The sequence below is a fragment of the Vipera ursinii genome, assembly GCF_947247035.1.
Source record: "Vipera ursinii genome assembly, chromosome: 3".
NCBI classification, from domain to species: domain Eukaryota; kingdom Metazoa; phylum Chordata; class Lepidosauria; order Squamata; family Viperidae; genus Vipera; species Vipera ursinii.
The window spans coordinates 33,930,941-33,958,042 of NC_139516.1; the positions used below are offsets into that span (position 1 = coordinate 33,930,941).

Below are 27,102 nucleotides of genomic sequence, written 5' to 3' on the forward strand. Positions count from 1 at the left end.
GCCAGCAACTGGTCTGCATAAACAAAAGCAAAGCCCCATCCATGGGATGCACGCAGCACACAAAACCGCACCCTTTCTGGTCTGCGGAAAAACCTCTCTCCACGGAACCGGTCCCTGGTGCCCAAAAGGTTGGGGACCTCTGGCTTAGATAGTAGCTGTCTTAATCTTTTCATGAGGCTTAGTCTGAAAACTATTATATGAAATTAGTTATTTTCTAGTTCTAAAAACTTGTACTTCAATAACATTGACTTTTAACTAATAATCACAACAGTATTAGTTTACATCTGTTTTCACAATAAAATCCCTTCTATATTAGTGTGAGCGATAAAGGTTTCAGTTTTATCTTTTTAAAAATATGGCAATATGATTAATGTTAGTGTCTCTTAAAGAAATAAAACACAAATTCAAAACCGAGAAGGCCAGGAAAATTTTAAATCTCTATTATGTAATCATAATTGCTGTTGGAAACCTAGGTAAGCCTTCAAAGAGTTATATATGATATGCTCTTGGCAATATTATATTTAGCCTTTTTAAAATCAGTGACACGTAAAAATGCACTATTATTTAATATAATAGTGCAAGTATAATCAATATATATGGAGATATCAAATATTTGAACCAGCCATCCTTTTATTAAAAAATACATATGAAAGGAATCAAACACTAGTGTGATAGGTCAGGATTTTTAAATCAATGTTATTTGAAAGTGCATAATTAGTCTATTGTACCCCCATCCCCAAAACAAGAAGTCACCCACACCCAAGAAAATAAATACATTCATCCCTTGGTTCCTGATTGGATAACACACACAAAGCCTCAGTAGATTTATGGGAGAAAATGCCAAGATCACACTGAAAGCCAAAGACATAATTGAGGATGGAGGAGCATTATCCACAGGGTTATGTTTCCACCAGCAATGTGACTTGTCTTCACGTATCTAATACAAGCTGCATTATATATCAGAGGCATATTAAGGAGATAGGGAGCTGGGAATCTTAGGTGCCACCACAGAGGAATGACTTGAGCAAGTCAATAGTTCCAGTTTGCTTTGGAGATGATTATTCAAAAATCCTTAGTGGATAAGAAGGAAGTTAACTTTTCTGGCTGAAGCATCAGAAATACAGAATAACAAAACTGAAATGCAAAAAATGTGTACTGACATTCATTCTGGACAGATACACTGCAATCTCTTTACAGGCATCTCTTCAACCTTATTTGCAGTGCAGCTTGAAGGTTATCACTGTACCTTTGGGAGTGTCTTATGATTCAAAGTGATCAACTCATAGTGCGTGGGCACATCCAATCTCTAAAAAGTACCTTGGAGAAAGGTTTTCTTCAAAAGCACATATTATTTATAAATAATTGCCGCATTCAAGATGCCAAGAACATCCTTCATTGTTCTGCTACTGGCAAGTTTGTAGCTTAGACGTCATATGTAAACATAAACCTGGTGGTTGCTTAAGCACTAGCACATAATTTTTTTTCTCTAGTGCATATTGATTCTAGCTTCTGGTATTTTTAAAAATATTTAAAGATGTAGTGCTGTCTGCTTGCTTGCCTATTGTTCTTCCCAGCAGACATGGCTGCATATCCCAGTAGCTAATTTTCCTCTATGTCTGCCCCTTGCCCCACGTTATGTATTGCATATGTAAAGTTTGTATATCAATATACAGAATCTTTCATTTTCATAGATCAGTTGGTGCCTGATTGCTTTCCAGAAGGAATATGGGCAAGCTGGTGCAGAATCTGAAAAAAATATCCAAAAAAAGTTTGGTCTGCTCATACGATGTTCACCAGGATATTTAGTATATGAAAATATTCAGGAACAAACTGAACTTTGGATGTGCTCAAAATTCAATGAGTACGTGCTGATGATTAGAGACCACTGAGATGACCAACTTAATTTTAGATATTCAGCAGGCCAGGAGGCAGACATTCTTGCAGCTCTGATCATTCATTTTTACAGGGTTAGTCTACACAAGCATGCAGTTCATCCATTGTCAAGTCAAAGTGCATTGTGTCTGGGTTTTTCTTCAAACCAGAATCAGTAGATTTGTTGATGTTTTGCAGCATAGTCCAGATATTAAAAGTGACTTAATTCACAGCTACAAGATGAATAATTCCAAGTCAGTCAATGCTTTTTCTGGTAATTGTTCCATGGAAGTGCTCTCGCAAGCCTTTCCTAAAGTCACTTCTCCCGTAGCACACAAACGCCAGCATCACAACGTTGGGTTCCCAGTGATGTCACCACTTCCCAGTTGTCGATGATAGGATCATAGCATTCAATACTGCTCAGGAGTGAGTTTCCATCATACCTGCATACAATAGAGATTTACAAATGAAACCTTGCTGTGGTCCAGATTTTTGGAATCAGAACTGTCACAATACCTTTGTCAGAGGAAAGTAAAGCTCTTCTCAGAGCTTTTTAAAACTATTCAGAAATTAGCATAAGGCAAAGCTTGCTATACAGTCGAGTTACAAGTTCTTTTAATGACCATTCAAAGTTACAACATCACTGAAAAAAGTGACTTATGACCATTTTTCAAATTTAAACCGTTGCAGCATCCCCATGGTCATGTGATCAAAATTTGGATGCTTGGCAGCTAGCTCATATTTATGACAGTTGCAGTGTCCCTGGGTCATGTGATCCCCTTTTATGACCTTCTGACAAGCAAAGTCAATGGAGAAGCCAGATTCACTTAACAACTGTGGCAAGAAGTCGTAAAATGGGGCAAAACTCACTTAACAAATGTCTTAGCAACAGAAATTTTGGGCTCAATTGTGGTCATAAGTCGAGGACTACCTGTATCTATTTTTACTCTTACTATACAATAGACCAATTTCCATCTTACATTTTTATAGGAAATTTAGGACAAGGGCAAGTGCATATATAATCTGGGTATGGAACCAGAATGCAGTCATTTTATATACAGTAAACTGTTGGTTTTGTCAACATGACACAGACATAGAACAGCCTTATTTTTTAACATCTTTGGTTTCAAACCTACATCATAATGAGGTAGATATTAAAAGTCATCTAAAATGTTCCCCTCCAGGTGCAACATTTTCACAGATTGTATCACTTTTAGGACGTGACAATATTTGAGTACAATCAGTGCTTAGCAAGGTGTCAAAAACGGGATGACTAAAAAAGGGGGGGATTTTGGGTTTTAGTGATTAGATTGGTTTGTTGTTATAGAAATGGCTAGTTTATACTATTATGGAAAAGTAAAAAGTTGAGGTTCAGTGTTAATGCTTCATTCCACTGCAACAGAAGTTGGAAGTCAATGCCTTTTCTTTTTCCCTACTCCCCCTCAATTTTCTCCCCCTTCTCCTCCCCACTGTGTCCTATTTGCTTTTGTACTTTATTCTATAATCTAATAAAATGTTACAAACCATAAAAAAGTACCGGTTTTAATTTGTTCGGTGACAGTTCCTTTGCTGAATCACTTTCCCTTTGCACTGATAAATATGACAAATTTATCCATATTTATTAATATGCACCACTACTTTGGCGGTCAACTGGGTGGTCGGCCCTTCTTCCTCTCTCCCTCTCCTCCCTCTTTTTCCTCCCTGCCTGCTGGGTTCTCCTTCCACAGCCTCTTCTCTGTCCCCTTTTTTTCCTTCTCCTGCCAAAGCCTGCTCCTTTTATATCCTCTCCTCTCTCCCTCCCTCCTCTCCTCTTCGATGCACCTCCAGCTGACTTCTCTCCGTAAGGCTGCGGTTCTCTGTCTTTTTCTGTCCCCTTCCCTTTCCCCCATTGTCTTTTTTTTCTCTCCCTTTCCCGTCAAAACCTTTTATATCCTCCACTCTCTCCTCCTCCTTTTCTCTTCCGTGCACCTCCAGCTACGCGCTGCTTCTGGAAGCACCAATCAACTGGAGCCCGGCACCAATCCTGGACGCTCAGCAGAGCCCTGGCAACACTGCAGCTCCAGCTGGTTCTCCCACAGGCCCATGCAGTGCTGCCGCCGCTTTAGCCAATCCCCCCACTACACTTTTAAACTTTTTTTTACAGTGTTTTCCAACCCACTGTATGCATACCACCTGCCAGTGCAACGGGCTGAAAAGCACTGATCTATGTAACTTGGAGCAAGAAATACACAGGCAAACAAACAGCATGTGATTGGCCTGTGAAATACACCATATAAACAAAGGTATAGCTTCCATCAAAGCAGAAATGACTTTAAAGGGTTTGAATAAGATAACAGATCATGTATGCACACAGTATCTAATTATACCCAAAATAAATGGTATCTAGAGAGGTATAGAAGATGTAGGCTATAATTCCATAAAACAAAACAAATCTCGAGGGTACCTAGTACATTTAAGGATCATAAATGTTAGTTCCACAAGCATTATCTGCTTACCCAGCTATGGCATAAAGCCTTCCACGGAGCACTGTTGCCCCCACATAACAGCGGGGTGTTGTCATACTTGTTACTGTTGTCCAAGAGTCTGTACGGATGTTATAAGCTTCCACAGAGGAGAGATGCGATGTTCCATCAAACCCTCCAACCACATATATGTGGTCATTCAGCAAGGCTACTCCAGCTCCTGCAAGAAGTAATGAAATCTGATAGCAAAGTAGATGAATTCCTTCCGTTAGACATACCTGGAGGATTATAGGAAACTGCATAGTCTGCTTTTGGTAAGACATGCTAACCTCTATCTTTGTTCAAAAAATCAACTTAGGTGACTTGGGGGCAATTATTCTCTTAGCCCAACCCACCTCACAGGGTGGTTGTTGTGGGCAAAATAGGAAGGAGGAGTATAAAGTTTGTTTGCTACCCTAAACTATATAATACAAAGTAGAATAAAAGCCTAGTAATAACAACTGCATATGCCCTCACTCTTAACTACTTTCTTTAATATTCGTAATTACTACTGAAAGTTTAAATTAATAGGAAGCTTTGCAAATAGCTGAGGAAAGGAGGGAAGCGAAAGGCAAGGGAGAAAAAGAAAGATATGCCCAATTGAATGCAGAATTCCAAAGAATAGCTAGAAGAGATAAGAATGCCTTCTTAAATGAACAATGCAAAGAAATAGAAGAAAACAATAGAATAGGGAGGACCAGAGATCTTTTCAAGAAAATTGGAGAGATGAAAGGAACGTTTCATGCAAAAATGGGCATGATAAAGGACCAAAATGGCAGGGACCTAACAGAGGCAGAAGAGATTAAGAAGAGGTGGCAAAATTACACAGAAGAATTATACAAGAATGAGCTTAACGTCCCTGATAATCACAATGAGGTGGTCACTGACCTCGAGCCAGACATCCTAGAATGTGAAGTGAAGTGGGCCTTAGAAAAGCTGAGCAACAACAAAGCTAGTGGAGGTGACAGTATTCCAGCTGAGCTATTCAAAATCTTAAAAGACAATGCAGTAAAAGTGCTACACTCAATTTGCCAGCAAATTTGGAAAACTCAACAGTGGCCACAGGATTGGAAAAGATCAGTTTACATTCCAATTCCAAAGAAAGGCAGTGCCAAAGAATGTTCAAACTATCGCACCATTGCACTCATTTCTCATGCTAGTAAAGTTATGCTTAAAATTCTACAAGCTAGACTCCAGCAGTATGTGGATCGAGAACTACCAGAAGTACAGGCAGGATTTCAAAGAGGCAGAGGAACTAGAGATCAAATTGCTAACATACGCTGGATCATGGAGAAAGCTAGAGAGTTCCAGAAAAACATCTACTTCTGCTTCATTGACTATGCTAAAGCCTTTGATTGTGTGGATCATAACAAACTGTGGCAAGTCCTTAAAGAGATGGGCATACCAGACCATCTTATTTGTCTCTTGAGAAATCTACATGCGGGCCAAGAAGCAACAGTGAGAACTGGACATGGAACCACTGATTGGTTCAAAATTGGGAAAGGAGTCCGGCAAGGCTGTATACTGTCGCCTTGCCTATTTAACTTATATGCAGAGCACATCATGAGAAAGGCAGGGCTAGATGAATCAAAAGTTGGAATTAAGATTGCCGGAAGAAACATCAACAACCTAAGATATGCAGATGATACCACTCTAATGGCAGAAAGTGAAGAAGAACTAAAGAGCCTGGTGTTGCGGGTGAAGAAGGAGAGTGCAAAACTTGGGTTGAAACTAAACATTAAGAAAACCAAGATCATGGCATCTGGCCCTCTCAATTCCTGGCAAATAGATGGGGAAGAAATGGAGGTAGTGACAGATTTTATTTTCCTTGGCTCCAAGATCACTGCAGATGGGGACTGTAGCCAAGAAATTAAAAGACGCTTGCTCCTTGGGAGGAAAGCCATGGCAAATCTAGACAGCACACTAAAAAGCAGAGACATCACCCTGTCAACAAAAATCCGTATAGTCAAGGCTATGGTCTTCCCAGTTGCAATGTATGGCAGTGAAAGCTGGACCATAAGAAAGGCTGAGCGCCAAAGAATTGAAGCCTTTGAACTATGGTGCTGGAGAAGACTCCTGCGAGTTCCTTGGACTGCAAGGCGATCAAACCGGTCAGTCCTAGAGGAGATCAACCCTGACTGCTCTTTAGAAGGCCAGATCCTGAAGCTAAAACTCAAATACTTTGGCCACCTAATGAGAAGGAAGGACTCACTGGAGAAGAGCCTAATGCTGGGAAAGATTGAGGGCAATAGAAGAAGGGGACGACAGAGAATGAGGTGGCTGGATGGAGTCACTGAAGCAGTAGGCGTGAGCTTAGATGGACTCCAGAAGATGGTAGAGGACAGGAAGGCCTGGAGGAACATTGTCCATAGGGTCGCGATGGGTCGGACACGACTTCGCAACTAACAACAACAAAAGAATAAAAGCCTAGTAATAACAACTGCATATGCCCTCACTCTTAACTACTTTCTTTAATATTCGTAATTACTACTGAAAGTTTAAATTAATAGTAAATTAATTTGTGGTGATGTTGTTTCAGGATGTCCAAGGAAGTGCACATATAAAATGTCTACTAAACATAATAGAGTGAGAAAAAATGTGGTTTATGTTGTAAAGATAGAGAAGAGATTTTGGAAAAACCTGATCACTGGTAAGCTTGGGGAATTCTAGCTCCATAGTTAAATGTATTTTTTAAAAATATTTTCAGGAAGGCTGCGTGAGGAAAACACTTTTGCTCAACAGATACCGTCTACTAAATGTGTCTGACTGGATCTCTATAAAATAATGTATACATTTTACAGAAAGATGTAGACTTTTATTTTATCTCTTTCTCTTATTTAGATTTATTCTATCTAGAAAGCATTTAGATTTTGTTCCATAATTCCATAACCCAATCAGAAATCTCACCTGAGCGTTTAGTAGCCATTGGAGTCACATTGGTCCAATGCCCTGTATGGGGATCATATCGCTCCACGGAATTTAAGATGTTTAGACCATCATACCCACCTAAACGCATACACAACAGAAAGTAAAATAAGTCTCTCTACTTCTTTTATATTCAGACTCAGAATAAAGGAAACCCATAAAAAGCAAAAAGATCCATAGTGGGGAAGGAAAAAAAAAGAAACACAGATTTGTAACCATACTGATTGTGCAGCAATAGTATACAGAGGTCCTAAATTACACTCCTAGCTTTTTATTATTTGGATGCTGAAAAAAGAAATTCTACAAATATCAGCCTTAAACCCAAAAGGCCTTTACTCCGTTACGATATCAGGCTGTCCTTAAAAGCTGAAATAGGTGACTGCACTGATTAAAGAAAAAAATACCAATACTTTTATTGCCACGTGGAAACCGCTTCTAGATTTTGTGCTTGAGATGGGGGGAAAAAATGAAAATTTGACTGTGGGCTTTACCGATTAGATAGATTTGATGTTATTGAAATGGCTAGTTTATATTATTTTGTAAAAGTAAAAAGTTGAGGTTCGAAGTTGCTACTTTATTGCACCAAAGGGAGTCAGTAGTCAATGCCTTTTTTCCCTCCCTTTCCTCCCTTTTCTACTCCCTTTTCCCTTCCCCATCTTTTCCGCTATTTACTTTGTATTTCAATTGTATCACATATTATAAAGTAATAAAACTTTGTATTAAAAAAAGGCTGATGTAGGAAGATTCCTTTCCTGGAGAGAAAATGCCCCTTGCCACTGGAGACTACAGACCATGTGTCTCAAGACACAGAACTACAGAACATGGTCTCTCCAGTGCTTGTACCACAGAGACATTTGCACTAGCCTCATCTTACCATTATTAAATAAATATACAGGCACACAAGACAATTTTACACCATCCTGTTGTTTTCAGCTACCAACCCTGTTACAACATACTATGTTTCTGGTTCTGTGTGACAGCGTTCAAAATTCATTGGATGATTATCTGCACTATAAATTACATTTAATAAGCACCTAATCTACAATATTAACTTTGTAATCTAATTTAGTTTTCCACATATTAACCTTTATGCTCTCCTATACCCATCTAATGCTATTCCTTATTTTAGACTCTTGCTCTTTCTATATACCTTTAATTTTTAATTACATATCTTTTATATCTTATAGCCAACAACTGTACCCCCAGCCTCCTTCCTTATATTGGTCTACGGCCATAATAGAGATTTGATTTACAAATGCCAGCCTTGGACATATACTACATAGTGAATAGTGTTATACTTTGCTGCATAATTATACTAATTGCCTGGACATAATGGCTGCTGTAGTGCCAATTTATAGTATCTAGGCATACTTGTTGACCAAAGGTTATTCTAGAAGGCTTGAATTATTTTCTTCATTCATAAGGTATCAGAATATATTAGCTTTAGTATTCCAGGAAAAATGATGGAGGTTCATTTTAATTTCATAAAACCCAATTCAACTAGACTTTAATTTGTTACAAATAAACTTCTTAGATTTGGAACATCTCTTTTTCTAGATGAAATTATATTACAATGCTTATAATTTTTAAAATATCTAATAGTTTAGGGCAATTTTTTCTTATACAGTGTCTTGATATTCAAATGCTTTGAAGTTCATCAAATTTGGTACTCAGTGCATTTTGATATGAAAATTTTGTCTCAGCACTTTTGTCCTGGAACCAATTAACAATACCAAGGTGCTACTGTATCTCTTAAATGCACAAATATTAAGGAATTGATGAAATTCTGACAATTCCTAAGCTTTATCTTGTAGTACCCCTTTTACTGTACAGTTACAATTTTGAGATACTGGAATTTTGAAGGGCACTCCAGGTAAAAATATTTTCATACTTGATATATTACATACAAGAGAAAATCTGTAGATGCCGGAGTATGTTTGATTAACACTTAATACTAGGACATCCAAATGGGAGGGGTTTTTTACATACCAAGGCAATAGATAATATTATTGGCCACAACCAGTCCTGCACCTTCACGAGCTGTCTGCATATCTCCCAACATACTCCACTGATCAATATTTGGATCATATCTTTCCATACTGGTATGGCGTCTGCTTCCATCAAAACCTCCAGAAACATAGATCATATCTATAACAGAGCAAACTGGAGTCAGCTATTTCACGAGAAAGGTTTTTCTTTATCACAATTTTTCTAGAATTTTCTTATTAAATTATATGTATTACTGTTTTACTTTATTTCCAAAGCACCCCCATAGCATATCAAATGAAATATAGAAATTTATAATAAGAATAGAATCGAGCTGGAAGGGACCTTGGAGGTCTTCTAGTCCAGCCCCCTGCTCAAGCAGGAGAACTTATACCATCTCAGACAAGTGACTGTCTAGTCTCTTCTTAAAAATCTCCAGTGATGGAACACCCACAATTTCTGAAGGCAAGCTGTTTCACTGGTTAATTTTCCTCACTGTCAGGAAGTTTCTCCTAAATTCCAGGTTGCTTCTCTGTTTGTTCAGTTTCCAACCATTGTTTCTTGTCCTGCCCTCTGGTGCGCTTTGGTGAATAACGTGACCCCCTCTTCTTTGTGGCAGCCCCTCAAATACTGGAATACTGCTATCATGTCACCCCATTTCTTCTTTTCTTTAGACTAGCCAAACCCAAGTCCTACAGCCGTTCTTCGTATGTTTTAGTCTCCATGCCTTTGATCATCTTAGTTGCTCTTCTCTGATTTTTTTCCAGACTCAACATCTTTTTTGTGATCTGGTGACCAACAATGATTGCAATATTCCAGATGTGGTCTTACTAGGGTTTTATAAAGCAGTATTAATACTTTGTGTGTTCATGATTTTATACAAGTACAAATGATCAAAGCAAGGGTGAACTACCAAAGGGAGTAAATATTACATCAGGCATGTGCATTTTCCACTGGCTTAGAAATCAAGCTAAGAAATTTGGAAATTTCCTTGTCATGTTGAGGATCACATGCAAAAGTAGATGGGGCTGGGATACTTTATAAAGTTTATAAAAGATGGAATAGAACATTTTGACCATTAAGCTCCCTTCTCCAAACTCTAACATTTCTGGTTCCATGTCTCTGGAGAAAGAAATTAGTAATGCTGGTGGGTTGCACTCTTCAAAGCTCTGTATTAAACTAATTAACTCCTCAAAATTAACCTTTGTGAAATTAAATCCCTAAATCAGGAGGACCAATTCTTGTATACACAAGTGATTGGTTCTCTAGCTTCAAAAATTCTGTCCTAGTTTCTTTAGGATATACAAATTGAAAATTGCAGAAAAAGACAAAAAGTGTATTTAGGACAGATAAACAGACCGAGGTGTATGTATTTTGAAAATTATTTAAAAGAAAATGGTAAAAAAGTTCATACACGATAAAAGATACTGAACATTCATTTCAATCTCTCATTCAAAATGAAATTAGACTTGCTCTTTGCATGCGTAACTGAATCATTTTAAAAAAATATGCACAAGTCAGATATAGCAACGTATGGCAAACAGAGAAATCTATACAAACATTTTCCATCCCCCATTCCTGCCATGTATTCATTCTCTTGTGGGAGGTTGGGTTATTACTTTGGTTAATTATTATTGTTGGTAATATTAATTACCAGATCCTTACTAGCACTGATGATGTTACCTAGTTTGGATAATGAATTGTCTGCAAGAAAACAACCAAGCTCAGAGAGCACCATTCATCATTAAATATTTTCCACACGTGGATTTTTTCCAAGAATAATCATTAGTTAGTTGTTTTTCAATACATACCTCCTAGAGTTGTGGCCCCTGCTAGACCCCGTCGAACATTCATTGGAGCTACAGAGTACCAAATGCTATCTTCATCAGAAGTATAATCTAAGCATTCCACAGAGCTCAAACGTGAACGGCCGTCATAGCCACCTATCACATATATCCGGTCATGCAAGGAAACTGTAGCAACATAGCGTCTTTTGCGGCTGATGCTCTATGTAAGTTAAAACAGAGAAAATAGAATCCAATTTTTGTATCTAAAAAGAAACTGACACTAACAATTTTCTAAGGCTAGAATGCAGAATTGGGAAGAAAAAAAATGTAAACTGTATCCAACACAGAGAAGATTCTGCAATCATAATGGACTAATGTGACATGGTTTATATGTATGTGTCCAGTTCATCTGCAACAATAATACTCAAATTTCCCATGCTTGCCTCTTCAAAAAGGAACACAAATATGCTTTTCTCAGCATAAAATAAACCGGATCTTTATGGCCGCAATGAAATTCTGGAGAATTTTAATTCAGAGAGAAGAAGAAATGTCTTATAAAAACCAGGAAAATGTCTTCTATGTAACTTTGAAAATATAATAAAGCGATATTTTGTTTGGGATATTCTTAAATCCTGATGTAGCAATCTTACACACAATATGGTTTTCTCAGTATTCCTTAAATAGTTTTGGAAGCAAATTTTAGAAATGTGAGAAGGTGGTTTGCTTAGCACTGTCATTCCATTAACAAATACTGAGATAAAAACCAACAACTGTCTGACCGTGACTCTGTTCCTGTCTCTACCCATCTGTGTAACAATCCATTCACCTAGCAGTATACTACTGTCTTACTTCCATGAGTACGGTAGTATATAGACAGGAAGAGAGTTATCTTCTACTCTTCACAAATAGGGTGTTCCAGTTTTATACCCATTCCTACATGGAGATTTCTAGAAAAACATACTGATAAATGTTCTTCCTCTGACAGATTTCTTTTTTATCTATTCAAACATTACTGGTGGAAAGCAACTAGAGAAAGAACACTGTGAAATTAGAAGCATTGGGCAAGGAAAAAATTCTTTGCATGATGCTTCTTTGCATTAAACTTCATCCTGCCAAAGAAATCTTGCTTTTTTTTAAAGGAAAAATGCTCTAGGAATCTTAGATTAATGAATTATATGCAAGCAGACACCTAATGTTTCATATATATAAATAGCATGTTGTTGTGTTAAACATATATGATGAAGCAGATAATTACATACTGGTAGGAAGCTCCATTCTTGCGTTTTGGGGTCATATTTCTCCACCACATCAATGGGAGACTGTTGACTTCCAAACCCCCCAATTACTAAGAGAACTTCATTGGCACCTAAATGAAAGGGACCATCATAATGTACACATCAGTAAGCTTTACAAATAAAAAATGGAATAAAATTTTTAACTAACTTTTAAAATAAACTGAAAGCCAGTGGGGTATACTACCAAACGAACTGGAGTAGAAGTGGGAAGATTTAGGATTTAGCATTTCCCTTACGCACAAAACCACCTGGATAAACTTGGCCTAGTCACTTACTCTTGTTCCTAACCAAGGTCAGGGAAAAGCAAGCTGAAAACCACCCTCACTGTTGTATTATGCGCTGAAAACTTTATATGCAAGCTATGTTACAGCAGTACGAAATAAGTGAACACTGCAACCAAGCAGGATAAATGCAAAGACAATAACATTCTGAATAAAGAAGTACAAAATCACTATCATATTCAAATACTTTTTCCTGAAGGAAACAAGATGCTGGCATAGAAACCAGGAAAATGAGAGTTCTAGTCCCATCTTAGATATGGAAACCATCTGGGTGACCTTAGACTAGTCCCCTAAAGTCTGTTATTGTGGCTGTTATTGTGGCAAAAATAGGAGGAGGAAGGAGTATTATATATATTTGCTGCCTTGAGTTATCTATAAAAATAATAAAGGTGGGACAAATCATCTAAAGTAAAAAAAATAGCATAAGGTTCTCAGGGTATTTTATACTAGAGCTGTGTAGCACTTCAGTTGAGTACAAAATCATATGATAACTATCTACAACTGCTTAACAGCATCTTTTCCTACAGTAGGATACATGGTTGCCTTTTGCAGCTGCTATGCAGTTCTGACAAAAGGAAAAGCTCAGCTGCTTTTTTTGTATATATTTTTAGTACCAAAGTTAAAATACAAACTTCCCCCCCCCAAAAAACAACCCCCCCAAACAAAGCAAAACTAAACAAGACAAGGAAAAAGAATACATAAAAAGGTAAAGGTAAAGGTTCCCCCGCACATGCGTGCTAGTCGTTTCCAACTCTAGGGGCCGGTGCTCATCTCCGTTTCAAAGCCGAAGAGCCAGCGTTTGTCCGAGGACGTCTCCGTGGTCACGTGGCCGGCATGACTAGATGCCAAAGGCGCACGGAACGCTGTTACCTTCCCACCGTAGTGGTCCCTATTTTTCTACTTGCATTGTTACGTGCTTTCGAACTGCTAGGTTGGCAGAAGCTGGGACGAGTAACAGGCGCTCACTCTGCTACACGGCACTCAGGATTTGACCCGCCAAACTGCCGATCTTCTGATCGACAAGCTCAGTGTCCTAACCCACTGAGCCACCGCGTCCCTTATACATAAAAAACATGCCCATAAATTGTCTCCCCTAATTGAATACTGATATATTTCAATGAATGGTCATTGAACAAGTGGTTATAACTCTAGGACTATCTTTACTACAAGACTGGAGTCCTAGGGAAGCAAACCAGAGTTGCAGGCAGTTGGATGACTGCTGAGGGTAGGCACTACTGAAGTTTCAGAGCCTTGGTGGAGCAGTGGGCTAATGCCTCCTTAAGTAACACCAGCTGCCTGCAATTAGTGCAGGTTCGCATCCCACCAGGCTCAAGGTTGACTCAGCCTTCCATCCTCCCGAGGTAGGTAAAATGAGGACCCAGATTGTTGGGGGCAATTAAGCTGACTTTGTAATAATGCCGCTTGGGGTGTGTGTGAAAGCCCTAATAAGCAGGCATATACATAGAATGAAGGCTACTGCTTAGCTTGTAAGCCGCCCTGAGTCTTCGGAGAAGGGCGGGATATAAATGGAATTAAAATAAATAAAATAAAATAAATAGTGGTTTCCCTCCCTTGTGTGAAATTGGCCCACAATTTATAAACCTCTACAACTCTGTTTACCCAGCCAATTTGACCTGCTATCTGTTTACTCTAAAAAAGAACAGTAAACCCAAGAGCAAAGTTAAACTTCAAAGGTCTCTGTAACTGCGAATGGCTGCTATACGGATTTTGCAACTGAGACAGGCAGTCCTCAGGCTATGATGGCAATTGGGACCAGAATTTCCGTTGCTAAGCGATATGGTTGTCAGATGACTGCACTGCTTAGCAACAGCAATCCTCGCTGTCCTGGTTGTAGTCATAACCCAAAGTCTGTACAGGTTGTAAGAGGTTCTCACGTGACTGGAGTCCTAGGGAAGCAAACCAGAGTTGCAGGCAGTTGGATGACTGCTGAGGGTAGGCACTACTGAGTGCAAATGGGGACTATGGGCAGACCATTGCTATGAAATGTAATTGTGCCAGCAGAGGCCACTCTGTAGTGTGGGTGTGTGGACACTGCGAAGTACGAGATTCTTGAGATCTCGTATTACATAGTATGGAATACTCCTTGGGAGAAAACGCAATAACAGCAACCATGGTTCAGCGCCTCTGAAATTCTGAATGGTCATTGAACAAGTGGTTATAACTCTAGGACTATCTTTACTACAAGAGCATATCTGAAGCATCTTTCTACACTCAGAACTGAACTGCTGCATGTCCTTACCTCTTTTCTAATTGAATTCAGACCTGGGCCTGGGACAGGTTACACTGGTCATTTTTACTGATGGCTCACAATGGGATGTGGGGGTGAGGAATTGTGTCCCTTCTCGTCCTGCCAAATCCCTCAGTGGTATTTAATACCATTGATCACAATATATTTTTGAACCACCTGCAAGAGTCGGTGATCGGAGTCACTTTTCTACATTAATTGTGGCTTCTCCCTGAACGGATAATGGTGAAGCTGGAGAAAAGGTGCCCTGAGGCATAGTCCTCTCTTCCCCATCTTATTCAACATCTGTATGTAGCCTCTGAGACAGGTCACCCATTGATTTGGTATTAGGTATCATCAATATGCTGATTACACCCAGCTTTACTTCATAATCTCTAGCTGAACAGTGCCTGGAGACTGTAAGGCACACACCCCGCCCCCCAATCTTTTGGGCATCGAAAAACTCTCTCTGTGGAGAGCGTGTTTTCTGTGGATCGGAGGGGGCATGGTTTTACATGCTGCTTTCATCCTGCAGATGGGGCTTTGCTTGTTTGCACATCCCAGTTGCTGACATGCCATGGACCGATGCTGGTCCATGGACTAGGGGACCCCTGCTCTAAGGAACTGGATAGAGTGAAACAGACAGCAACTGAATTCTAGTGAGATCATGTTGATTTTAGTTCAGAAATTTTCTGGTGTCATGGATCTTCCTAATTGGTACTGAAGGTAATGGTGCTCAATCGGAGATTTCCCTTCAACTTACAGCTCCTGCAAAAGTGTGTTTGGAAGCTGCAATTGGGAGAGCCTTTAGCCAGATTAGTGGAATCAACAGTTGTACCCTTTCCTAAACCTAGAGGCACTGAAGACAGAAACTCATACTGATGTCATCTCTCAGACTATGGCAATTCACTTTAGATGGTCCAACCTATGACTCATAGAGAATGCAGTGGCCTGCTTCTGACCAGTATTTAGCCAGCTTAGAATAACAGCACCAATTGTAACTAGATGAACTAGTTAGTTGCAGCTTTTTATGCCCAATACATGGTCCTGATGATCATTAATAAAACCCTTTCTATTTTGGGACCTTGTTAACCTTTGGAACTATCTTCTTCATGTAGATTCTGCCTTATTCATATCCTGGTCCAGTTACTCACCCTGAAAAAAAAAATCAGGGAGTTTGATCTTGGAGATTGATTTTCTCAGTAACAACCCACCCCTTTTGGAATCTCTTTTCCCCGATATTAGATGTACCCTACCCTGATTATATTTTGGGAGATGATGAAATAAGTTTATAGTTTTACAGTTTTTAGTAGTTATTTACTATTTATTGATTTTACAGACTCATTTTATGATTTTATCTTATATGCTGTAAGCTGTCTGGAATCAGAAGAGAAGGAAGCATATAAACATTAGTAAACAAAAAGTAATTAACACATACTCCTAAACATTTATTTAAGAACTATGTAGTTGAGTAATGAACTATGTTTATATTAATACTGAAATCTCCTATCTTCTTAAAATTCTTCACCAAGAAAACTGTAATATTTCACTGAACAATTTTGTTCAGATTTTCCACTACTCCCCTTACTTTCTGCTTGAAAGCTATACTGTATGGAATTGTTAAGCATATTAATCCCTGTTATAATCAAACACTAGAATATACCAATGCATTTCTTTTATATGTTCAATAGCTAATAATATGTTAACAATATTGTATTTTAAATGTTAATTGTTGATTTTTCCCTTCTTTAATAATGTGGTAACAAAAATCAAGCAATCATTAAATACACAACTGAAAGGCAATTCAACTGCCATGAAACAAATTGTCCTTTCTTTTCCAAAATTATTATGCTAATTATTCTTGCTAACCTGAGCCACATAATTGTGAGACATTTTCTGACAATCTGACTTTATTCTGCAGCTGTGCATTTGCTTCCTAGCTATGTTCTATACTGGCTTTTGGTGAGCTCATTCTATTGTATTCAGTTAATTGCTTCACTTAGAAAGATAATTTTGAGGTTACATTATATTTCAGTAGTAACCAGTGTAATTTCTTCTAATTAGTTTACAAATAGGTATTTTGTTTCCGGGCCGCAGACCGTTGTGTGCATGTGCAAATGCGCAGCCAGCTGCTTTTATAAAAACTGTGTGTGTGCGAAACCATCCCCTCTCTACCCCCACTGCTGCTGCCACCTCCGCCAGTCCACTGAGCCGGAAAGGTTGAGGACCGCTGATGTACAGCACCTAAAATATAACAATAGCAAGGCCAGTCATCGCTCCATCCATCTGAACTAGATAAGACACAGTATGCTGGTGACTAAGCACAAAAGCCTTATTTGTACTATTTTTCTTCAAACATCTATGTTTGGGGCTTGAAGGTACATTCTGATCTCACTCCTATGAAGGTTTGTAAATTACATAAATTATGCTTAAAACATTACTTCCCCTGTATTTTGATTACCAAACAATTATTTAGATAAATGTTTTGCTTTTATTTTTATGGAGCAAACTGGAATTCTCCTTTGAAACTCAAATTATTTCAACAAGTGATCACTTCAAAAGTTTTAACGAATTAAACATTTTAAAGGATTGCTGTTCACATGGAAATATATTTCTGATTATATATATAAATATAAGGGACGCGGTGGCTCAGTGGGTTCGGATGCTGAGCTTGTCAATCAGAAGGTCGGCAGTTTGGCGGGTCAAATCCCGAGTGCTGCATAACAGAGTGAGCACCTGTTACTCGTCCCAGCTTCTGCCAACCTAATAGTTCAAAAGCACGTAAAAATGCAAGTAGAAAAATAGGGACCACTACGGTGGGAAGGTAACAGTGTTCCGTGCTCCTTTGGCGTCTAGTCATGCCAGCCACATGACCACGGAGACATCCTTGGACAAGCACTGGCTCTTCAGCTTTGAAACGGAGATGAGCACCGGCCCCTAGAGTCGGAAACAACTAGCACGCATGTGCAAGGGAACCTTTACCTTTACATATGTTAAATTGTCAGCAAAAAAAGAAATTTGAATACACAATGTATCGCAGTTGCGACTTGAGCCCTGTTTAACGCTCCTAGGTTGGAGCTGCAAGGCAATGAAATCATAATAATAGAACTGCAGTATAGCAAGTTCAAAAACCCAAGGTGTATCAATTAAAAACCAGCCTGACTGGTAAAAACTTTTACACACACATATATATGTATGTATATGTGTATGTGTATATATTCGAACTATTTAGCTCTCATCAGCCAGCCACACTTCTGAGATTTCTTCTTTCCCATATAGTTTGGTTTTACAGACTGATTTTATACATACAGACATACACACACACACATATAATTTGTATCCTGCCTTTATTATTTATTATTTTTTACAAATAACTCAATGTAGCAAACATATCCACACTTTGTTCCTCCAATTTTCCCCACAGCAACAACCTGGTGAGGTGAGTTGTGCTAAGAGTGGTCCAAAGTCTATCATGGCTAAGGTGGGATTTGACTCATGGTTTTCTGCTTTCCAGCATAGTGCCTTTACCACTAGACCAAACTGGCTCTCCAAAAAGAGTCTGATTATTTATTTTCAATAACTATTTAATTAATTTGAATCAGAAGAATACAATTCTAGACTCTGAGGGTAGTAGGTCAAACACAGAATATCTAATTTTGCTTAGCATTTTGTATTCATGTAAGACAAACAGCTCTTAATAAGATACAGCATGTCCTTTGGGAAGATATATATAAAATCTTTAACTTTTTAAGCCCAGTATCTTTTGCAGCAGTGTTAACATAATACTATGAATCTACTAAGCCCTAAACCTGGCAACTGACAAAAGACAATAAACATAAGAATGGAATGTGACATTTCTTTCTTCTTTAATTTGACTCTTTTGCCACTTACCAAGACGTGCTCGGGTTCTGGGGCCTTGCATTTGGCTCCTGAGTTCAGGTCTCAAATGAAACTTTTTAGCTTCATCTACAAGGTCTCTGCACTGTAAACTGCATCGGATAAAAGGCTGGGGAAATATAACAAGACTATATAATTTTTACAATATATACAAGTTTGCAATACCACAGAGGTACACTGCCTTATGAAAACAACAAAAAGAAAAACATTTGTATTTATACTAAAAACAGTATTTGTAAAAGAATAATTTGACCTATATAGACATACACAAATTTGTGTTGTGGTAGCAGAAGGAACCCATTTTAGAGCTAAACAATTAAGCTACTATAAAATTGCTGAGTTTTAGATTATTTGTTTTATACTAATGAACCATCTGTATCACAAGCACTAATCCTGATCAAACCATCTTGGTGAAAGACACTTCTGAAGGACAGTTGCAGTACCCAAAACATGAGGAAAAGTCACTTTTATTCAGAGTATTTAAAAGAAGCCCTGATTTGTTTGTATTGGTCTGCTTTCAGTTCACCTGAAAAATGATACTGCAAAGTTGGGAAAAAAGCAATAAAAAAATATCTGAGGAACTGCAATAACTCTCCCAAAGAAATGTTATCTGAGGTTTCTTTAATATAGACCAGGGATAGGCAACCTTGGCTCTTTTATGACTCGTGGACTTCAGCTCCCAGAATTCCTGAGCCAGCCGGCTCAGGAATTCTGGGAGTTGAAGTCCACGAGTCATAAAAGAGCCAAGGTTGCCTACCCCTGATATAGACCCAAGGGAAGTAATGCCTGACCAATATAAATTGCACATGGTATGGAAAACATGGAACGAAGCTTCCCTCCCCCACTCAGTATTAGAACACAGTGGCATCCATTGAAACCTGAACCAAAAAAAATGTGCTAAATTCAGGAATCCATGGGGGGGGAGGGGAATGCCTAACAAAGTATGTATTTTGATGTGAATTTAATTCCTTTTGTATTCACATGCTATGCTGTAAGTAATATAAATGCAAAATCCATAAAATGCTAGGGAATTCCTGGAAGCTTGGTATTCAGACAAATCAGCCATCAACAGACACACAGATAAACATTGATACACCATTCAAAAAAGACAACGAAAAAGCTAAGGAGGAAACAAAACACCAGAACACACCTCTTCCACCAGTCAATAAGCAGGCGTTAACACCACTTTCTAGCAATGATGATGTTACTTAAATTGGGTAATGAAATGTCTGCAAACAACTTAGCATAAATTGCCCACCGTAGCTGTATTAACCACTTCTAAAAGATGAGTAATACAGAACCTGGACCAACCTCAGTATCTATGACATCGGTGATATAGCGTGGTGTTAGAAGTGGCATGCGCACGTATTGCAAAAGTTCTGGTAAAGAGGCTTCCCGTTCCTTTTTTGAGTGCTTCACCCAATTAATAACTGCTTCAAAGACAGGCTCTTCAGAAGCGACCTGCAAGAAAAGAAGCAAAACTCACCAGACTTTTGCAAAAGATAGCCTCCTGGCAGCCCAGACACAGGCTGTACCTGTACTGTGGGGAAAACTGCTTAGCAAATTATGACTGCTAGAAAAAACCCAATCATATATTACGGGCATTTGACTACCAATGAAAATCTGTAGCTTTGTCTTACAACTGTCACAAATATAAAGTGTGAACATGTGATGTATAATTCCAAGATGTCACATGATTAAAGGCAGAGGACACAGTTCCTAATATCATCACTGAATTGAGGGCTTTTTCTGCTTTTTTTTAAGTCCTCTCTGAAGGGGGGGGCAGTTTTCATTGGCAGCCTGGGAAGAAATAATAATTTCACTAATATTCTTTTTCATTTTTTTTATTTTGAAGCGTTCAAATAGGACTTTTAACCAGTTTGGTCTGGTGGTTAAGGCATCAAGCTAGGAACCAGGAGGCTGTGAGTTCTAATCCCACTTTAAGCATAAAAGCTGATTAGGTGAGTTTGGGTTAGGGATAATAGGAAAAGGAAGGAATATTAAGTATGTTCACCACTTTGAGTTATATATAAAAATAATAAAGGTGAGATAAAAATAAGTAATAAAAAGACCCTCCCATGTTTCCCATTAGACAAATACATTAACATAAAAAGGAAAGGATGACTAGTGTGCAAACAATCTTATATCACACTGCATTGAAAAAGCTGCTTTAAATCTATACATGATTATGTGATAGTAAAAAGAATACAAAAGTCCTGTTTATACAGCTCGACAAATACACGATTGCTTTGCATTCATCACACGTCAGTTAAATATTATTTGCCTTAAACTGCAGTAACAGATGAGTTCTTACCTGAATTTCATCGCACTTGATGAGTTTCTCCACTTCTTCTTGACTGAGGAGGATAAACTCTTCATGTTGTACTACATCTGGAAAATGCTTCTGACTAAAAACCTCTGCTGCCAGCATTAAATCAACACAATTATGCGTTTCAGCAAAATCACGAATACCCAAACAGTTAGAAGGATCCAACTGGCTTTCCAGAAATTCACAGCAAGCCTGTTTTACTCCTACAAGAAAATAAAATAATGGTTGGCACTTTGGTCAAATCATAATTCTGAAAAATTAGCTGGGAATCAAATTTAAATTAAAAGTGAAAATATGCAATATTTATTTCTATTGAACAGTAACACAGTTAGTGTAATGTTATTTTATTAATTTTCTAATTTTACAATCATGAGTACTTAATAAACAACGTGTTGTCTGGGTCCTTTGGTAATTCAGTGGTACATATTAACTTTCTCAGTCTAGTTCCAATACTACACCATCCAGTGCTTCCTTAATCCTCTCTTCTTCCAATGGTATGCATTTTTCCACACTGGGCAAATACAATTCTTGTTACTGTTAATACATGTACAATTAAATATAGACATCTTCATCACATTTTTCTGGTATCATAGATAATATCAATGTCACTTTATATCTTTTCTAGCCATAATATAACTCAATTGCATTTGCACTTTCAATCAATATCCTGTTTTTCCTGCTTTTTAAAAATTTTAATTTCCCATCAATGTTCAAAATATCTCTATCACTTATAATTTTCTCATAATAAATTATATTTGGGTAACCAAAAGCTTCCCTTATTCAAACCATTTTAGAATTTTCATATTTCCCATCTCATAACAAAGTATAATATTCTAGTTACAAATCCTATCCTAATTATAATAATACATTTCTAACAGTTATCTATTTTCTTAACCATATTCAAACATCCGTTTAATAGTATAATATCCCATCTAATAGATCAAAACTTCTATTTTCTTCAGTCTTACTCTAGCTTTCTTCCTTTGCCAAATAACTTTCCGAGTCAGTGTATTTGAATCATCAAGTAATTCTTCCTCTGTTTTTGTATATATTGTTTGGAATGAAGAAGAGAAATTGATTGAAGTATTTTTGGAAGAACGCTCAACCCATTTATATTCATTAAACAGCCTCCATCCTTCTCCTTCAGTTTTTCTTTTCATTTCTTGTTTGTCAGTATTCAGCATTTCTCCTAACAGCTTTATCATCTGTTTGATCAGCTCTTCTTCCTTATTCTCAAATGTGTTTTGAGATCTTGACAAGGGAGATATCTTTTCCATTTCCGATGTTATCACTGCATCTTCTAATTTTTCATTTGTCTGTATCTGTCTATTAATTCCTTCCTTTAGGTCCTCTATCTTTGGATCCATTTCTTCTAATTTTCCTTCTTTCTAGTCATTGTCTGGATTTGTTAGGTTAGAAAATTGTTCTTTTATCTCATTTGCGTTATTTTTAGTCTCATCATGAAATAAAACAATTGTCTGTTGGACTGATTTCAACATCAAAAGAATTTCTTTCTGAGATTCATTAACATTTTTTTGTTGGTAAATCAAGCTGGGGGCTTCAGAGACAAGTATTAAAGATGGTTTTTTACCATTTGTGGCTAAGTATGAAACACCCATTTTGTTTTTGTATGTAGTCTTTATAGTCCAGGAGGGTCCCTTTTTGCAGCTGCAGTCTGCAAAAGTGAAAGTTTCCGGGAACAAAGAGTCTTATCTAAGTTTCCTTTAAGCATAATAAATTGTAGTGCCATGATTCGCCACTAGATGTCATTGACACCGTCTTCCAGCTTTCCAAATCCAAGCCTATTTTATAGACTTTCAAAAATCTTTTCTAAAAAAAAGTCTCAAAGGTACTTTTAATCCCCAAATTTCAAAGCTATATATCTGTATTCATTCCAAATTGATCTTGTAGTTTTCTCTATTTTCCCCCAAAGCAATTACTTCGCCGCTTTTCTTTTCTTGAGGGAACGGGGCAAAAACTTCCCTTCCCTCTCTCATTAGGGCATTTGGGCATTCTTTTTTCCAGGTGAGTAATATTAAGGTCATAAAAAGAGGATAAAGTCTCATCCAGTTCCATTCACATTGCTCAAAAATTGCTAATTAGTGCTTATCTTCGATTGACAGCAGCTTCTGACTGGCCACACGAATGTAGCCAGTCTTTCCCCCGCCGGTTTGGAGGGCTTCCTTGGATCTAGCAAGAGGGCCACCACCCCTCCACAATTGACGATGGTCGTCTCCTTCTTTGTCACCTTTCCGGGGTGACTTCTGACCCTTTTTAGCGTCCTCAATGGGGCAAAATCAAATGTGGAAGACAGAGTCCCGTCTTCCTGTGCCTGTTACGCCGTGACGCCTAACTGGAATGTTGACAAGTGTAATGTTATATTGGGTTTCAACTATAGTAAAAAAAATCTGTATCTTTACAAGCTAATATTGCTGTTTTACAGAAGACACATCTAAAGATGATGATTAATCTTTCCTTAGAGATTGGGTTGAAAAGGTGTATTATTTCAATCTGGGTAAAACAGATGGCCATTATAAGCCATAAACACTTCTTTTTATAAGTTTAATAAGCCCTATTTGACATAAATACCACTTAATTCCAGCTTATAAAAATACTGATATAAATACGGTTATGATCAGTATTTATAGTCTGAATTTAGACTCCACTGCCATATTTTTTGACATTTTAAACACTTCTAGAATGAAAAATCACATATTATTGTACTAGGACAATCATCAATTATCTGAAAACTATTATATGGCCATTCAAAATATTCAGCATTCAGAACTAAGCAAATGGAGAAGATGGAACTTTGAAAATCAGTTGTAAGTACCACTCATTCAATGCTATTAAAACTTTGAGCAGTTGCTGAATAAGTGGTTGGTAAGCAAGGACTATACATATGTTATTTTAATTTAATACATCTTTAACTTACTAACTTTAGTATGTTTGCAAAGTTCTGTTCATTTTTGTAGACTGAAGATGTCTGGAGAATGCATCTTATCCTCGATTCCTGCTCTATATAATTTGTTTCTGGCATTACCTTTCAGCTGAAGTAAACAGGCTGCAGGGAGTAACTCCTGAACATTTTCTACCGTCACATGGACCGTCTCTGTATATACAAAATCCAGCAGTATTTCCATAGTTGAGGCTGTTAGCCCTTGGATATCCACATAGGGTTTATCTTTCTCTGAAAGCTACAAATTACAAATGAAGCTATGTTTAATTACAAGGATTTATATTAATGATATTTACTGGGTTATGAATACTAGTTTGGAAAACATAAGTATGGATAAGATGAAATAAGCACTTATTCAAACTTTTCATGTAACGTAAAAATTATTATATATGCATCCTTGAAAGACTATAACAAAGACACAAATAGTGCTTTTTCTAAGGAGCTTAAGGTATTTCATTCACCATACCAATTAAGAGGAATTTCTCTTTTATAAACTACAACAAAATCCTCCTCCTGAAAAAAAGTTACTAGTCTACAAAATATGGTTTAAATAAAATATATTTATTGATAATATCTGTACTATTTATGGCCTAGAGAAGTAGCATTTCTAGTTTTGTTTCAGGTCACCTACAGACACATTTGGCAAAAGTAATTCACTAAGTGATAATTTACAGGCATGAATTTACAACAAATAAAAAATATTCAAGAAGTATAAGATTCCTGGAGAACTAATATATAGCATCAAACAAACATTTTGCTTTTGAGAAAATAATTTAACTTTTATTCATTTTAATCTTTTTTTAAATAGTACTTCAACACACCTTTTTTCTAGAGGTCTTATATGTTCAGAATTCATAACCATATAACAGAAATGCTTTTTAAAATTATTTGCTTATAGATTTCAAATGCATATTAGAATTGTGGTTACCAAAGCATCACATAAGAGTGCAAGTTAAGGAACCTCTGATTTAAATGATGTATTGCCATAAGAGATCAAATACTCATATTATTTGATTATATATGTTATACTATACATACAAAAATATATAAAGATGTGAAAGAGGGAAATTATGCAAAAACAAGATAAAAATGAAATTCTTAAATACCGATTCTCTATCACCATGTAGGAGAAAAGCCACTAAAGAAGATACATCAGTGCAAAAGTTATGATGTTGGCCCAACTTGCACACCAGATTTAATGTTGAACTTCATATTAACCTTTATACAAGTTGAAATATCCCTGTATATAATTAAATTGTAGGGAGAAGAAACATTGTTACCTATTCATTACATTGTATTGTCAATTATTACTCTAACAATTTAAATTTATTTACTGGGCAACATTCAACTTTAGAAAAGCATGACTAAGATAATTATATATATATATATATATATATACACATATATAAATATAAAAATATAATATGTATTTTTGAAAAAATATATACCCAAAATATGTTTGATGTGCATCTTTCCTACCTCACTTGTGAACATAGCACAAAAGTAGTCACTGCAAGCAGCTAATACAATACGATGAGCTGGAAAGTCTTTTTGTTCCACACGCAGGGTCACATCACAGAGTGTGTTACTCTTTCGCAAAGAGTTCATTGCATTAAGAATGGACTTGGCATGTGAATTAGTCATTATATCTTTAGGAGCCATAGTCTTAGCTCAGCCAACAAGAGTGTTGAGAAGGCAGGTTCAGAGTATGAATAACTGTAAAGAAAAGATTTTTTTTTTTAGGGTGGGAGGCTACAAGTCAGTTAACAAAGTGCTACACATGTGTACTGAGTTCGATCTGTTTTCCTCTAAAGAAAGTTTAGGTATTTTTTACAATTCAGATTTAGTAGCCTATTTTTCATTTCAACAATTACAACCTTCAACACACACTTTTAAGTACTTCAGCAAATATGCCTTCCTATAGCATAAGCTTGACACTTCGTAAATGAAAAGCCAAGGCCATATCCTCCTTATAAATATAAACTTTTCCAGCTAATTCAATAAGAAGAAATTCATTCACAATTGAAGCTTTCAAATGAGCTCCTGCTGGAAAATACACCAGGGACGTTCTCGACTGAATGCAAAAAACACCCAAATTAACGAAAGGATCCTTCTGTCCTAGCCCAACCATCTATGTCAGCGAACAGATTTAGCCACCAGTGCAGATAATTTTGCCAATACTGATCTCACTAGCCACCGGAAGGCAATATGCTTATTCTTCAACCTGAAGCCCGGCTATATAATAGCATATTCGTATATAACTGCGGAGCGGGAAGAACGACTTTCCCCAAACCCTAATTAACTCCAATTTTTGTAGAAAAAGAGCGCAACCTAAGGCAGAGGATTCACCTGCTCCGTTTCTTATGATTTGACCTATCTGCAGAGCCCTGCCGGATACCGGCGAGCTCTTCAAGCCATGCAATCAAAACAGGGTCCGTATTCTACTGAGCCGAGCAGGGAAAAGAACCGCCGGCGAAACATTTCTACCAAATCCATCACGGTAACATTTTCAGGTTGGGGAGAAACTCCCACTTCCTCAAAACCCACACGTCTCCTTCCTCTTTCACATTAGGCGCGTGCCGATTGCGTCACCATTTGCGCCGAGGCAGAGACAAAAAAAAAAAAGGCCGATCTATTTGAACCCATGTGCAAAGAATTGCGGCGCGAGGAAGGGAGGAACAGAGGGAATCTGTTTCGCCTCGGTTGCTAAGCAACCAAAAGCTTGCATTGTCGTCGCCCGCCTCGTCTGTTCAGTTCAGTGCCTTGCCGGAGGGAATGTGACTGCTTTTTTTTTTCTTTCCTCCTCGGTTTTTAATGTTATCCTTTGCTTTATCACACTGCTTAAATAGCTTCTGGTGATACAGCAAAGGCGCGCTAAACCAGCGTTTTCCAACCTTAGGAACTTGAAGATGCGTGGACTTCAACTCCCAGAATTCCCCAGCCAGCATAGCTGGCTGGGGAATTCTGGGAGTTGAAGTCCACGCATCTTCAAGTTCCTAAGGTTGGGAAACGCTGCGCTAAACAA

The 27,102-nt window shown here is 37.6% G+C and overlaps 1 protein-coding gene across 2 annotated transcripts; it reads right to left on the reverse strand.

Moving 5' to 3' along the window:
• Positions 1-624: 624 nt before the first annotated feature.
• KLHL12 (kelch like family member 12) lies at positions 625-26,616 on the reverse strand. Of its 2 annotated transcripts, none has more exons than XM_083358583.1 (12): positions 26,427-26,616; positions 25,557-25,793; positions 24,162-24,315; positions 21,104-21,321; positions 20,101-20,250; positions 18,784-18,898; positions 12,331-12,437; positions 11,096-11,291; positions 9,288-9,446; positions 7,281-7,379; positions 4,368-4,554; positions 625-2,315 (listed from the first exon to the last, which is right to left on the reverse strand). In XM_083358583.1, the coding sequence occupies exons 2-12, from the start codon at positions 25,737-25,739 to the stop codon at positions 2,189-2,191; spliced, it is 1,695 nt and encodes a 564-aa protein (XP_083214709.1). In that variant the 5' UTR covers positions 25,740-25,793; positions 26,427-26,616; the 3' UTR covers positions 625-2,188. The 2 variants fall into 2 exon arrangements, with proteins under 2 accessions (XP_083214709.1, XP_083214710.1); XM_083358584.1 differs by having other exon boundaries at positions 26,451-26,565.
• Between the last annotated feature and the right edge of the window lie 486 nt (positions 26,617-27,102).